A 16,144-nucleotide genomic window follows, 5' to 3' on the forward strand; every position below is an offset into this window, starting at 1 on the left:
TCCACTGCAGCCCCGTCGATGAGAATGGGGGCGTGCTCGGACCTTCTTTTTCCTGTAGTCCACAATCCTCTCCTTTGCCTTGATCACATTGAGGGAGAGGTTGTTGTCCTGATACCACACGGCCAGGTGTCTGACCTCCTCCCTATAGGCTGTCTCGTCGTTTTCGGTGATCAGGCCTACCACTGTTGTGTCATCAGCAAACTTAATGATGGTGTTGGAGTCGTGCCTGGCCGTGCAGTCATGAGTGAACAGGAAGTACAGGAGGAGACTGAGCACGCACCCCTGAGGGGCGCCTGTGTTGAGGATCAGCGTTGTGGATGTGTTGTTACCTACCCTTACCACCTGGGGTCGGCCCATCAGGAAGTCCAGTATCCAGTTGCAGAGGGAGGTATTTAGTCCCAGGGTCCTTAGCTTAGTGATAAATAATAATAATAATAATAATAATAAGTAAATGTAATGTAAATGTAGTGATGAGCTTTGAGGGCATTATGGTGTTGAACGCTGAGCTGTAGTCAATGAATAGCATTGTCACATAGGTGTTACTGTGGATCTGTTGGGGCGGTATGCAAATTGGTTGGTTTCTGGGATAATGGTGTTGATGTGAGCCATGACCAGCCTTTCAAAGCACTTCATGGCTACAGATGTGAGGGCCACGGGTTGGTAGTCATTTAGGCAGGTTACCTTAGTGTTCTTGGGCACATACACTATGGTGGTCCGCTTGAAACATGTTGGTATTACAGACTTGGACAGGGAGAGGTTGAAAATGTCAGTGAAGACACTTGCCAGTTGGTCAGCGCATGCTCGCAGTACTCGTCCTGGTAATCCGTCTGGCCCTGCGGCCTTGTGAATGTTGACCTCTTTAAAAGTCTTACTCACATCGGCTGCGGAGAGTGTGATCACACAGTCTTCCGGAACAGCTGGTGCTCTCATGCATGTTTCAGTGTTATTTGCCTTGAAGCGAGCATAGAAGTAGTTTAGCTCGTCTGGTAGGCTCTTGTCACTGGGCAGCTCTCGGCTGTGCTTTACTTTGTAGTCTGTAATGGTTTGCAAGCCCTGCCACATCCGACAAGCGTCAGAGCCGGTGTAGTACGATTCGATCTTAGTCCTATATTGACACTATGCCTGTTTGATGGTTCGTCGGAGGGCATAGCGGGGTTTCTTATAAGCTTCCGGGTTAGAGTCCCGCTCCTTGAAAGCAGCAGCTCTACCCTTTAGCTCAGTGCGGATGTTGCCTGTAATCCATGGCTTCTTGTTGGGGTATGTACGTACGGTCACTGTGGGGGGGACGTCATCGATGCACTTATTGATGAAGCCAATGACTGATGTGGTGTACTCCTCAATGCCATTGAGGAATCCCGGAATATATTCCAGTCTGCGCTAGCAAAACAGTTCTGTAGCTTAGCATCTGCTTGATTTGACCACTTTTTTATTGATATAGTCACTGATGTTTCCTGTTTTAATTTTTGCTTGTAAGCAGGAATCAGGAGGATAGAATTATGGTCAGATTTGCCAAATGGAGGGAGAGGGAGAGCTTTGTATGCGTCTCTGTTTGTGGAGTGAAGGTGTTCCAGGGTTTTTTTTCTTCTGGTTGCACATTTAAAATGTATTGGTGGTATCGCGTTTCTATAACTAAAATAGTCAAAAAAGACTTAGACCTTATAGCAGTTTGTTGCAAACCTTAGGTACGGAGAACGTGATTGGCAGACGTGATTAGAAGAGATGGTACGCAGATTTTGATTGGTTTACTGTTTAGTCCTGTTTGCCTGCCCAGCTAGCAAACTTAAAATTAAGTTTTTTTTTTTTTTTTAAATGCAAGAATTGACATTGCCAACAAACAGAAATGTGTTCAGAATAAATAAATATACCCAATATGTCAAATCTAGCTCCTTCTTCGCAAAAACTAAAGCAGACACAGTGCTTTGGCCCAACTTTATTTATGTAAATCACAATGCTCATTTGAATTTCCTGCGGGGCAGGAAAATTCTCTGCGACAACAGAGTGATCAAATTAAGATCCCAGATCTGTATGTGCAACCATAAAGCGGTCGGTATAGATTTCACATGGCTATTAACTTGAAGCACGTAGCTGATAACATTGCTTCTCGTTATCCTGTGCTGTCTCTTTCTGTTTCTATCTTTCTCTCTCTCCCTTGTTATGCCCCTCTTTCTGTCGCACCATTTTTATTTTGCTCCCCATTCTCACCATCTCTTTCCTTCACCTTCATCCCTACCTCTCTCTCTTTCACTCTTCCCCTCTCTCCCTCCACTCCTCTCCATCTCGCTCCCCCTTTCCCTCTTCCTTCCCATGCCCCATCTCTGTCTGTCTTACTTATTGTACTTCTCTTTCTCTTCTCTCTCTGTCTCTCTAAATCTCTCTGTCTCCAGGTGTAGAGGAAGATGAGGACGTGAAGGTGATGCTGAAAGGCTCCAGCATGGTGAAGGTACGCTCCCCACGCTGGCAGAGGAGACGTACGCTGAAGCTGCTGGACGATGGAGTCACCGTGTGGTGCGAGTCCGACAAGTTCTCCAGCCGCTCCAAGGCCCAGCAGTCCTGTGAGTGTGTGTGTGTGTGTCTGTGTGTGCGTGCATCCCCAATCCATTCCCCCAAAAACAGAGCATCAATATCATTGAATGTAAGCCTAGTCTATAACATAATGTTCTTACTAGATTGTTATCAGGTTATTACATAACTTAGCTTTTTCCACTTTTAATAACACTGGTATAAGACAAGTAGGCCTAATTCCAGACCTTGTATTTGAAATTGTAAGGCAGAAGAAGGAGGTATTTCAGGGAGACAGTTTTATGAGCACTGATTGGAGGGCCTTTGGTTGAGTTGCAGTTGATCACAGACTTGGCATATGGGCTTGTAAGGTGAAACACATGTAAATACAACCCCTTATATGGGCTGTGTTAACGCCCTGCTTTGGGATGTGACGTTCACTGTATGTACTCATACAGACAGACGGGCAAACACACACACACACACACACACACACACACACACACACACACACACACACACACACACCACACACACACACACACACACACACACACCAGTCATTACAGTAGTGATGTATTTTCAACCTATCCTAGTTTAAGTTGAAACACGTCAAATTAAAGGACATGATATGGTGGTAGGAGTTTCCCTCGACTGTGGTTTGTCCCATATAGTTACCATACAACACAATCATGGGGTACCACGCTCAACTTAGAAACATACCCTTCAATTGCTGTAATAGTAGATTTGGTTTGTGATGTGGCCAAACGTGTGCATCATTTTTGTCAATTATACCTTTAAACTTAAACCTGTGCCTCATTTCAGTGTAGATGAGCTTACTGTAGGAGAGATTGTAAAATATATAAAATACAAATAAATAGGAATAGCAGTTACTAATGCATTTTGTAAATAAAGAAAGACAGATTGCATGTCATCATTCTTACACAAATCATTCAGCTTCAATCTTAGCATTTTTTTTGTCATTTTAGCAGACGCTCTTATCCAGAGCGACTTAAGAGTAGTGAATGCATACATTTCATTTCATGCATTTTTATTTTTTGTATTTTTTTTTGCACTGCACATAAATAGTGTTTGAAATCTTCAAATGACAATATTGTGACAGTGCAATAACAATGTGAGGACTATACTTAGATATATAGTTTTGATTAACACATTATTATAAACAAAAAAATATTTAACAAATTCTTATTTACAATGACGGCCTACCGGGGAACAGTGGTTTAACTGCCTTGTTCAAGGGCAGAATGACAGATTTGTACCTTGTCAGCTCAGAGATTCGATCCAGCAACCTTTCAGTTACTAGTCCAACATTCTAACCACTAGGCTACCTGCCACGTTAAATCAATGCAACCTGATTCTGTAGCTTTTCACACTTTAAAATAAAGGAATAGAAGACATGTTCATCAAGGAGAGTATACAAAAACAGATTGATACTGTATATCTCACATGAACAAAACCAGAACAATATAGTTGCATTCTTAAAAAGATAAGAAGAACGTTGACATGAGTATATGGTGAACACTTCATTACAACCTCTACATTTCATCTTCTTGATTTAATGGAGTAAAGTTGTCACGTCACAAAAAAGTTAAACATCTACATCACAACAGTACATAAATCAAACAAAGGCTGAACAAATACTATACTCTACCCATGCTTTTGTCCTTCTTATCATATTTTTGATTATCAGCCTATTAACGTACATTTTTCATTCTGCTCTCCTGGTTCATCTAAAATCAGCCTTTGAAAAACAATATACGTCATAAGGAAGGCTGCGTCTATACTTGAACAAATCAAATCAAATGTTATTTGTCACATGCACCGAATACAGGTGCTTTGTACACGTATCTGTGTGTGGAGTGAAGGTGGTCTAGATTTTTTTCCCACTAAGTTGCACATTTAACATGCTAATAGAAATGAGGTAAAACTGAATTAAGTTTCCCTGCAATAAAGGTCACTATGAAAAACGCTGCGGTAGCGTGTGCATGCAAAATATGATGTTTCCCAATACATCAATAAAATCACTTCTGCAAAAGTACCTGTGCAATCAATGCAATAATAACGCTTATGGCAATACGGAATAATACTACATACGATAAACAATACGCAAAGCAGCATTGGCAACTCTAACATTAAAGAATAGTAACAGCCATATAGTAGAACATATGGCTGAAACTTATCAAAGTAACATCAAGTAATTAGTTGTAATATTACTGTCACGTGTGCTCCCTCGCCGGCCTCTAGTTCACCAGGCTGCTCGTAATGGCGCACGCCTGTCACCATCGTTACGCACAGCATTGCATTATGCCACTCACCTGGACTCCATCACCTCCTTGATTACCTGCCCTATATATGTCACTCCCTTTGGTTTCTTCCCCAGTCATCATTGTTCCTGTTTCATGTCGGTGCGCTGTTTGTGTTTCTTGTTTTGTTCATTTATTTATTAAATGTATACACTCCCTGAACTTGCTTCCCAACTCTCAGCGTACATCGTTACAATTACACAGCATGTAAAAACCCCAATAAATCTCCTGCAACCAACATTTCGATGCACGCACAACATTCAGACATTCGTGTTACTGTCGACAATAAAAAGTATTACGAAACGTGTCTTCTCCCTTCGGACGATGATAACACTCTGACCTGAGTGGGTGGGCGCAGTGCCCAGATGCGCCTTCCCAAGCGCTCTGATTGGTTGGGAATGGCAGGGCTATGATGGGTGAGGGATAACTAAGGTAGGCTGAGCAGCCAAACTAACGGTACTTAAGGGAAACTGAAGGGACTGTGAGGGGAAGTTAGTTAGAGGGGAGAGGAGCAGGACAGACTTTCTTTACAGCCGCCCCAATATTTCTTATGAAAATATTAACATCCACGAAAAGGCCTCTAACCTAAATGGTAAATTCTCTAATGGGGGCCACAGTATTTAAAGGGCCAAAGAGTCTGAAAAGCCACAGGCCTCGAGTGGAAGCTTATCCCTAGCGGGCCTAATCTTACCCGGCAGGATAGGCAGGGCTTAGGGACTGCCCCGCGAGGAAGGTACACAGATACGCGGAGGCAGTCCTGGGCCACCCCATGGAACGCCATGCGGGTGGTGAGGGCCCTCTAAATCAGCTGCTGCCGGGAAGCTGGGCCCCATTCTTAGACGCTGAGTGCAATGCCAGAGGCTGGCCACGACTGAAGCCTACTGCGGCGGAGAAATGTGGCATGCCAGCCACAACTGTCGTTGGTAGCTCACTGGCTGCAGCTAAGGATGATGACTCTTTCACACTGCTGAAAGCAATGACTCCCATGGTGGAGCATGTGGGGATCCCTGGGAGAGGATCGTCAGGGATCTGGAGGCAGGGGTTGGCTGGGCCCCAGAGACAAGGTCAGGTGGCCTGCCACATGGGAAGGGTTGAGGGTCATCCAAGGCAGGAGGTGGGTGGCCCCCCAGAACTAGAGACAGCAGGCCCCCCGGGTCAGGGAACGGTGGTTCACCCAGGTCAGGGAGCTGAGGGCCTAGCAGGGCAGGGAACTTGGAACAAATAGCTAAATCTGAGGACTGCAAGCCAGGCATGGTGGGAGGCTGCTAACCTATCCAAGCAGGGAACGTATAGTCTAGCGCTAAAAAGGCGACTGGGTGCAGGCTGAGGGCTGCAAACAGTCTAACTTCACACCTAGAGAAGCAGATAACTCCGGGTCTAGCGGGATGGGAGACCCAGGGCCTAGGACTAGGGCAGGTGGTTTGGCATGTAGCACTGACCAAGCTGACTGCTTGCCAACTGAGGCTCGGGGCTGACGACCAACTGAGGGCAGATGTTGCAGACCTAGTGGGGCAGGGAACCTATAGCCTGGCGGAGCAGTGGACTGAGGGTTGACTAGAGCTGGACACAGGGAAACTAGAACGGCTGAAGTCTGGGAGCCTAGTGCTGAAAACTTTAGTCTTGACAGGGAGAATGTCTCTGTACGTGACAGGGAAACCAACTCTGGACCTGACAGGGAAACCGACTCTGGACCTGACAGGGAAACTGACTCTGGACCTGACAGGGAAACCGACTCTGGTCCTGACAGGGAAACCGACTCTGGTCCTGACAGGGAAACCGACTCTGGACCTGACAGGGAAACCGACTCTGGACCTGACAGGGAAACCGACTCTGGACCTGACAGGGAAACCGACTCTGGTCCTGACAGGGAAACCGACTCTGGACCTGACAGGGAAACCGACTCTGAACCTGACTGGGAGAACAACTCTGAACCTGACTGGGAGAACGACTCTGAACCTGACTGGGAGAACGACTCTGAACCTGACAGGGAGAACGACTCTAAACCTGACTGGGAGAACGACTCTGAACCTGACTGGGAGAACGACTCTGAACCTGACAGGGAGAACGACTCTAAACCTGACTGGGAGAACGACTCTAAACCTGACTGGGAGAACGACTCTAAACCTGACAGGGAGAACGACTCTAAACCTGACAGGGAGAACGACTCTGAACCTGACAGGGAGAACGACTCTGGTTCTGACAGGGAGAACGACTCTGGACCAACCAGCGACACTGATGCTGGACTTGGAGAATAGTAGAGCTCTGGGACTATTAGAGAAACTGGTACCTTTTGAGCCTAGCAGGGCAGGAGCCTGATGACCCACCTGGGCTAGGGACTAGGTGCTGACAAATGCTGGAGACAACAGACCTAGTGCAGCTGGAGACCAATGACCTAGTGCTAGGGACTGAGGGCAGACGAGGGCTGAGGACTGAAAACCTAGCACAGGTAACTTGTGGCTTAGCAGGGCAGGAGGCTCTAAGCCTGGTGGGCTAAGGAGCTGTGGGCTGACTATGTCTGGAGACTGTGAGCTAGTACAACAAACTTGGGACCTAGTAAGGCAGGGGGCTCTAAACCTGGTGGGATAGGCAACTGCCTACCAACTAAGGCAGGGGGCTGCGATCTGAACACGGCAGGATACACTAGACCTACTTGAGGGTCAGGACATACTTGGCCTACTGGGAAGGCAGGGAACTCTAAACCTGACCCTACCGGGAAGAAAGGGAAGTGTAACCCTACCAACAAGGAAGGGAACTCTAAACCTACCATAGAGGCAGGATACACTGGACCTACTTGAGGGGCAGGACACTCAAAGCCTGGACACTTTACACAGGCCAGGTAGGCCTGAAACTACGAGGTGGGCAGGGAACTCTAACTCTACCGGGAAGGAAGGGAACTCTGACCCTACCAGGAAGGACAAGAACTGGACAACTAGGTCAGGGGGGACATCAGGGGTGACTTCTGGTGGGTCACCTGGGGTGATGTCTGGCAGGTCCCCTGAGGTGAGGTCTGGAGGTAGCAGGACCCTCGGGCTGGAACTATCACAGTGGTAGCAGGTGGGCCAGCAGGGACTCAAGGCCTGGGACTGGCAAGTCCCACCAGGCTGTGACTGGAGAGGCCCTAACGTCTGGGCTGTACTTCTGCAGTAGCTGCAGGCGGTGGCTCCATCCAAGGAGCGGGTGAAGAATCCAGCGCCAGGAGCAGTGAGGGGCTCTTGGGGGAGAGCAGGTGGAGTCTTTGTGATATTAATAATACTCTGAGTAAAAGATAATGTTTTTGGATTTTCACCCTCCAGACATTATTTCTTAATGGACTTAATGATGAAATGCCTATGTATGTTATGTTGTGAATTTGAACATGAATTATGTGCCTATTTAAGATTATTCTGATGTTTTTTCGTACGATGTACCAAATGATTAATGAAAACTTGCTATGTCCTCATTGTGGTTTTACAGACGTGTTTAATACATCTTATTTATACACTTTTGTAATATTTATGAAATGCATATTGTTATATTTGGTAGCACTTATTTGTTTTTCCTTTGCCTCCAACCCCTTTCAATGTGTGGAACGGATGTGGGTGGGGCTAGGTCTACATAAGGGTGCTAATTTAAAAAAATTCACAAAAGCTCTGACGAAGGCCGTGAGGCCGATACGTAAGCTTATTAAATATCAGTGATACTATCAAGAGCAGTGTGTGGTTTCCTTTTTCCTTCATCTTGTTCAACTGTTACCATGCACCTGCAAACAAGATTGCTCAGATGTGCGAGTGCCTTTTGAATTTTGGAGTCTTTGTTGCTTAAAGTTCCAGAGTAGCAGACAGTCGGACCTCGGGCACCGGAGCGTCTGCCTCGACTAGCAGGGGATCCCCACTGTGAGGAGAGGATGACTCCGCAATGGCAACCAGAACAGGCCCCATGGCAGTGGCTGGCTGTGACTGGAGCGGGAGTCTCCTTAACTGTGGCTAGTTGAGGAGCTGGCTAAGGAGGGTGCAGACCTTGGTGTTGTGGACTGCGCACTCTGGAGTTGTCTTCATCTGCTGGGGAGCTAGGCCACTCTGGGGAGCAGAAGCGAACCCGACGGCTCCGTGCCTCTGGCCAGAGGGGCCTAGAGGACGTTGGTTGGGAGAGCAGCTGGACCACCAATGGTGGAGGTGGCGTTCCCGACCCTCTGGTAGATACGACGAAGGCTCCAGCCAGGGGGACCTGGACCGAGAAAGATCTGTTGAATAGCTAGGCCACCTTGGTGGCGAACACTCAGGCCTGGAGTAGTGTCTCAGGGGAGTAGGAGTGATGGTGCTCCCATGGTGGGGACGATGGCTATAGCCAGGGAGTCCTAGAGCAGTGGTGTACAGGAGAGTAGCAGCGGTACTGGTGATCCCGCGGCGGTGACTCAGGTCGGGAAGGACTACCCTCCTGATCTCTTGCTGCTCGTGACGCAGGTACTCGTATTCCCTCATCAGATCCTAACTGGTGAGGGTGTGGTCATTCCCTGACCACTGAGGAAGCCTGGAGCAGGGCTGGTAGTCCCTTAGATGAAAGAGGTGTGTAGGGCCTTGCAAATCATCTTCCTCAGATGCATGGTGGCTTCCTGTGGCGGTGTGGACTGAGGTGGGTGGTGACAGCGGCCTCATACGTCTTGGGGGTGCAGGATAACTCGTCTGCATCCTGGGGCGCGGAAACAACTCCTCTTCTGGGTACTTCAACATCTCAAACTATAGCCGATCAGAATCCGGCTCGAAGGACCATGTAAAAACTATTGGTCGCTAAATCCTGAGAAATGACGGACCGTGTAAAAAACTGTTGGTCACTAAATCTGGCTCAAAGGACAATAAAAAAAATATATATATGTATTGGTGAGGGATAACTAAGGTATGCTGAGCAGCCAAATTAACGGGACTTAATGGAAACTGAAGGGACTGTGAGGGGAATTAGTGTGTGCCTGTCACGGTTGTGTGTAGAGACGGACCAAGGCGCAGCGTGCTCTGAGTTCCACATCTTTTATTTAACCTCTCTAGGGTCGGCGGGACGAAATCGTCCCACCTACGTAACAGCCAGTGGAATCCTGTGGCGCGTTATTCAAATACCTTAGAAATGCTATTACTTCAATTTCTCAAACATATGACTATTTTACACCATTTTAAAGACAAGACTCTCGTTAATCTAACCACACTGTCCGATTTCAAAAAGGCTTTACAACGAAAGCAAAACATTAGATTATGTCAGCAGAGTACCCAGCCAGAAATAATCAGACACCCATTTTTCAAGCTAGCATATAATGTCACATAAACCCAAACCACAGCTAAATGCAGCACTAACCTTTGATGATCTTCATCAGATGACACACCTAGGACATTATGTTATACAATACATGCATGTTTTGTTCAATCAAGTTCATATTTATATCAAAAACCAGCTTTTTACATTAGCATGTGACGTTCAGAACTAGCATACCCCCCGCAAACTTCCGGTGAATTTACTAAACATTTACTAAATTACTCACGATAAACGTTCACAAAAAGCATAACAATTATTTTAAGAATTATAGATACAGAACATATCGACTGCAGTCGATATGTCCGATTTTAAAATAGCTTTTCGGTGAAAGCACATTTTGCAATATTCTGAGTAGATAGCCCGGCATCACATGGCTAGCTATTTAGACACCCAGCAAGTTTAGCACTCACCAAAGTCAGATTTACTATAAGAAAAATGTTATTACCTTTGGTGTTCTTCGTCAGAATGCACTCCCAGGACTTCTACTTCAATAACAAATGTTGGTTTGGTCCCAAATAATCCATAGTTATATCCAAATAGCGGCGTTTTGTTCGTGCGTTCGAGACACTATCCGAAAGGGTAAATAAGGGTTACGCGCACGACGCATTTCGTGACAAAAAAATTCTAAATATTCCATTACCGTACTTCGAAGCATGTCAACCGCTGTTTAAAATCAATTTTTATGCAATTTTTCTCGTAAAAAAGCGATAATATTCCGACCGGGAATCTCTGTTTAGGTTCAAAGACGATAGAAAATAAAAACATGGGGTCGACTCGTGCACGCACCTAAGCCCATTGTCCTCTGATAGAGCACTTGCCAAAAGCGCTAATGTGTTTCAGCCTGGGGCTGGAATTACATCATTCAGCTTTTTCCCGCCTTCTGAGAGCCTATGGGAGCCGTAGGAAGTGTCACGTTACAGCAAAGATCCCCAGTCTTCAATAAACAGAGTCAAGAAGCTCAAGGAATGGTCAGACAGGCCACTTCCTGTAAGGAATCTTCTCAGGTTTTTGCCTGCCATATGAGTTCTGTTATACTCACAGACACCATTCAAACAGTTTTAGAAACGTTAGGGTGTTTTCTATCCAAAGCCAATAATTATATGCATATTCTAGTTACTGGGCAGGAGTAGTAACCAGATTAAATCGGTACGTTTTTTATCTGGCTGTGCAACTACTGCCCCCTATCCCCAACAGGTTAAAGAAACTCACAAAACAAAAGGAAACAAACAACAAACCGTGACGACAGAGATGCTACATCCACTTACTCAAAATAAGATCCCACAAAACACAGTGGGGAAATGGCTGCCTAAATATGATCCCCAATCAGAGGCAATGATTAACAGGTGCCTCTGATTGGGAACCATACCAGGCCAACCTAGACAAAACAACCTAGATAACCCATCCTAGTCACACCCTGACCTAACCAACATAGAGAATAAAAGGCTCTCTATGGTCAGGGCGTGACAGTACCCCCCCCAAGGTGCGGACTCCGGCCGCAAAACCTGACTCTATAGGGGAGGGTCCGGGTAGGCATCTAGTGTCGGTGCGTGGCGAAGTACCCACTCCGCTCGTGGATCCGCCACCATCGGACTTTGGCCCCGCCCAGACCATGGGTCCGGCCATGGAGCCGGGTAGAACGCCGTGCCCGGACTGGGCATCGGCGCAGAGGAGGACTCCGGCCTGTGGACCATCGCAGGAGGCTCCGGACTGTGCACCGTCGCGGGAGGCTCCGGCCTGTACACCGTCGCGGGAGGCTCCGGACTGTGGACCGTCGCGGGAGGCTTCGGACTGTGGACCGTCGCGGGAGGCTCCGGACTGTGGACCGTCGCGGGAGGTTCCGGACTGTGGACCGTCGCGGGAGGCTCCGGGCTGTGGACCGTCTCGGGAGGTTCCGGACTGTAGACCGTCTCGGGAGGTTCCGGACTGAAAACTGGCGCCGGAAGCTCTGGACTGGCAACTGTCGTCGGAAGCTCTGGACTAGGGACCGTCGTCGGAAGCTCTGGACTGGGAACTGTCGCCGGAAGCTCTGGACTGTGAAGGCGCACTGGAGGCCTGATGCGTGGGGCCGGTCAGCGTCGCCGACCACCCCGTGTGCCCCCCGCAAAAACATTTTGGGGGCTGCTTCTTGGGCCTACGTCGTGGCCGCGAGCCTCGATGTCGTCGATTCTCCTCCTTCGCTGCTTCCGCCTGCTTCCATGGCAGGCTTTTGTCTCCTGACATTATTTCGTCCCAAGTCCAGGATGTCCTCCACTCCTGGCTTTCCTCCCAGGCCCAGGATCCCTGCTCCTCATGGGCACGCTGCTTGGTCTGTGGGATCTTCTGTCACGGTTGTGTGTAGAGACGGACCAAGGCGCAGCGTGCTCTGAGTTCCACATCTTTTATTTAAAGAAACTCACAAAACAAAAGGAAACAAACAACAAACCGTGACGACAGAGATGCTACATGCACTTACTGAAAATAAGATCCCACAAAACACAGTGGGGAAAAAGCTGCCTAAATATGATCCCTAATCAGAGACAACAATAAACAGCTGCCTTTGATTGGGAACCATACCAGGCCAACATAGAAAAAACAACCTAGATAACCCACCCTAGTCACACCCTGACCTAACCAACATAGAGAATAAAAGGCTCTCTATGGTCAGGGCGTGACAGTGCCCAGTGGGAGTGTCCTACCACTGGGCACACACTGGTTGAATCAACGTTGTTTTTACGTTTGAACCAATGTGGAATGGACGTTGAATTGACGTCTGTGCCCAGTGGGTCCCATTTTTGGAGGTAAAAATATGTTTACACCATCTGTGTTTACACAAGCCACACTCTGCAAATGTTTCAGTGATTTCAAATAATTATGTATTATTACCAAAAAAAAGTTACCACGGTTACCAAAGTTAGAATTTCTAAATGATATATCAAATCATATATTTTTTTCATGAATCAAATAGAAAAATGAAATGAAAATAGATGCAAAAGGATGTGATGCCTTTAAAGCCTTTGAAAAGATTTTAATGTTTAATGGATAATGATTAATCAGTGCTTATTCATATAGGCTTATAAAACATATGTTCCGCCCTCTCAAAGTCCAAGCTCAGAAAAAGATAAAGGCATGAGGTAGCAGCTGATCGAGAGATTAGATTGGCAGTTGTGCTGTTTGATAACAAACCAGGACCAGACCTATGCTTCATTGGTCAAACATACATAATGCACAAACAAGATGGATGAATCTCAGCCCTATTTCATTAACCAGTAGGGCTGGTTAAAAAGTTAAAAGGCCCAGTGCAGTCAAAAAGTTGATTTTCTGTGTTTTCCACACTTTGAGGTGAGGTTGGAATAATACTGTAAAATTGTGAAAATCATGATGCCCTTTAGTGTGAGATCTATTTGAAAAGACCTCCTTATATTTCAGCCTGTTTTGGTGGGATGGCGTTTTGGCCTGCCCGGTGACATCACCAGGTGGGAAATGAGTTACTGTACCAATAGGAAAGAGAGTTCCAAACCTCTCTGCCAATAACAGCTAGTTTTCAGGTTTCCCCTCCCCACTTAGACCACTCCCAGACAATCCTAGCAAAATTCTTGCTTGAGAAATTGCTCTTTGCTAAGAAGTTATTTTTGTTCATTTTTTACCATTTTAATTTAAAATAATCACAGTAAGATACTTAACTGTTACCCAGAAATGATTTGATATTGAGATAAAACCGACTGCATTGGACATTTAAAGAAATTGTGTCAACGATATTGGACATCATACCTGCTGTATTTCAAAATAGCCCATTAAACGGTATTATCGTATACCGCCCCAACCCAAGCTGCGTGTGTGGGCATGGGTATGGGAATCTGTTTGCTTATCCACGTGTGTAGTAGGGTCCTCTCCTTTGACCACCAATAACAGGGTGTGTCCGCCCATCTCTAGCTCTGAAGAAGCCTAAAAGGCCTATCATTAAAACCAACATTTCTCTTTACTCACCATCAAAGACTAGACATGTTTACTCTGTAATAGCTATGGGCAGAACCTAGTTTGAGAATTCAGTTCAGCACAAATCACTTGGATCATGCATGTCCATGTGAGTTCCCCACGCCAGTCTAATGTTAGGATTCTTCCCTAGTGTCTCAGTCAATTAATGAAGCATACAGATCTATGCAGTTCTGTAGAACACAAAATAAATACACGCTGTTATATGCTCCAAAAGTGTCATTTATTAGGATAACGTTGCGACCCCAACCTTGGTCTTTGCCAGGACAATGTTTTCACTAAAACGTTATCCTACTAAATTACACTTTGGGAGCATAATATCAGTGTGCAGATGTCTTTTTTTCTACATTATCCTCTCTAATCCAGCACCTGGGACAAGTGTTTTTATGGATGTGTGCATACCACCCTACTACTTTCCTATTCAGATCTTCCTATTCAGTTCTTGCCTTGCTCTCCACCAGAACCCTGCACTCCTGTGGTAGAGAGCGCAGATAATGTGTGCTTATAGAGTCTCTACCAGGGCCCGACACTTATTTTGAAAGTGGTTGCCAAGCTGGGTAACCAAGTTGGTTGCCAAAATCACTTATTTGGTCCATTTTTGTAGCCCTGGCAACTGGGCAGTGGGCAACCATTAATGTCTCCACTGTTTTCAGTGAGAAGTAGAGATAGACAAATAATATTAGCTAGCCTCACAGATGAATGGGAAATATGAATAGGGCTTATTTTAGCCAGTTTATTGCACTGTGCGTGATTACCTAAGGAAACACACATGCACACACACTATCCATTTGCTGGAAAAGAGGTAGTCAAGCAAACATGTTGAAAATACAGTAGTGTCTGCAAACACCTCTGTCCTATTTTCAGGCCTCCCTGTTTGCATTTGTGTGTATGTGTGTCTGTCTGTGTGTGTGTGTGTGTGTGTGTGTGTGGTGTGGTGTGTGTTTGTGTGTGTGTGTGTGTGTGTGTGTGTGTGTGTGTGTGTGTGTGTGTGTGTGTGTGTGTGTGTGTGTGTGTGTGTGTGTGTGTGTGTGTGTGTGTGTGTACACCCACATTATTGCCCATCCAGAAACCAAACCAACCTTCACCAAAATGGCAGCTCACCAACAAAGACAAACAAAGTCAAATAATTGTAGCTTGTATTTAGCTGGTAAAATCCCAATATTTGTTGCGTAACTTCCACCCCGAAGCAGTAGAGACTTACAGGCTACAATGGATAGAGCAGTGAATGGACATGAATGAGGTCCCGTGTGGCTCAGTTGGTAGAGCTTGGTGTTTGCAACGTCAGGGTTGTGGGTTTGATTCCCACGGGGGACCAGTACGGGGAAGAAAAAAAAAGTATGAAATGTATGCATTCGCTACTGTAAGTCGCTCTGGATAAGAGTGTCTGCTAAATGACTAAAATGTAAATGTAATGAGCTACAACCATGTAATGGCATAGAACTACAAAAGCACAATATGTATGATTCTATATGATAATATACTGCAACAATAAACAGTAGGCTATGACACAGCAATACTCGATAACATGGACTGTATCTAATAAGCATATAGTGGAGTAGACTAATGACTAGCATGTTTGCTAACAAGTATTATACCACAGCATTGTTGAATACTTGTTTCTGATTGGTTACAAGGGCATTCTAGAATGGACATTAAAACCAGATAATGGGACAGTTGAAAAGATATCGGGACACCTTGCAATATGCGTCTACACATGCAGACCGTACTTGCTACAAAGTTACAGAAAGCTAAACCAACAACCAGACAAACTGAAATTGGATACATTGTTAATGCAGGTCCAATGAGGAAAACTTAGCTAGCTAGCTACCTAGCGTTGATTTGTTTTTGCAGAGACATATTTTTTTTTTGCATTTGATAACCTAACGTGGTGAGTGATGAACATGAATTTCTCCAGTCCCTATGTTGCAGTCAAGGTGTAAGTGGCGCTATGCTGTCAAATCCTCCCACGTTTCTAGTTTTACCTGCTGTTTTCAGCAACTGGTATTTTAGAATTTGGTTGTCAGATCGGAAGGTTTGCTAGCAAGAAACTATTTAGCTAGCTTCTAGCCTGGTTTTTG

At 45.9% G+C, this 16,144-nt stretch overlaps 1 protein-coding gene across 1 annotated transcript in view; it reads left to right on the forward strand.

Moving 5' to 3' along the window:
• The window catches only part of plcd3b (phospholipase C, delta 3b), a 60,797-nt gene that overhangs the window by 19,904 nt on the left and 24,749 nt on the right, over positions 1-16,144 (forward strand). Inside the window, exon 2 of the mRNA XM_014158672.3 lies at positions 2,385-2,552. Coding sequence (XP_014014147.3) covers positions 2,385-2,552 — 168 coding nt within the window. The remainder of the gene's footprint in view (positions 1-2,384; positions 2,553-16,144) is intronic.

The sequence above is a fragment of the Salmo salar genome, chromosome 19 (assembly GCF_965601325.2).
Source record: "Salmo salar chromosome 19, fSalSal1, whole genome shotgun sequence".
Lineage (NCBI taxonomy): Eukaryota > Metazoa > Chordata > Actinopteri > Salmoniformes > Salmonidae > Salmo > Salmo salar.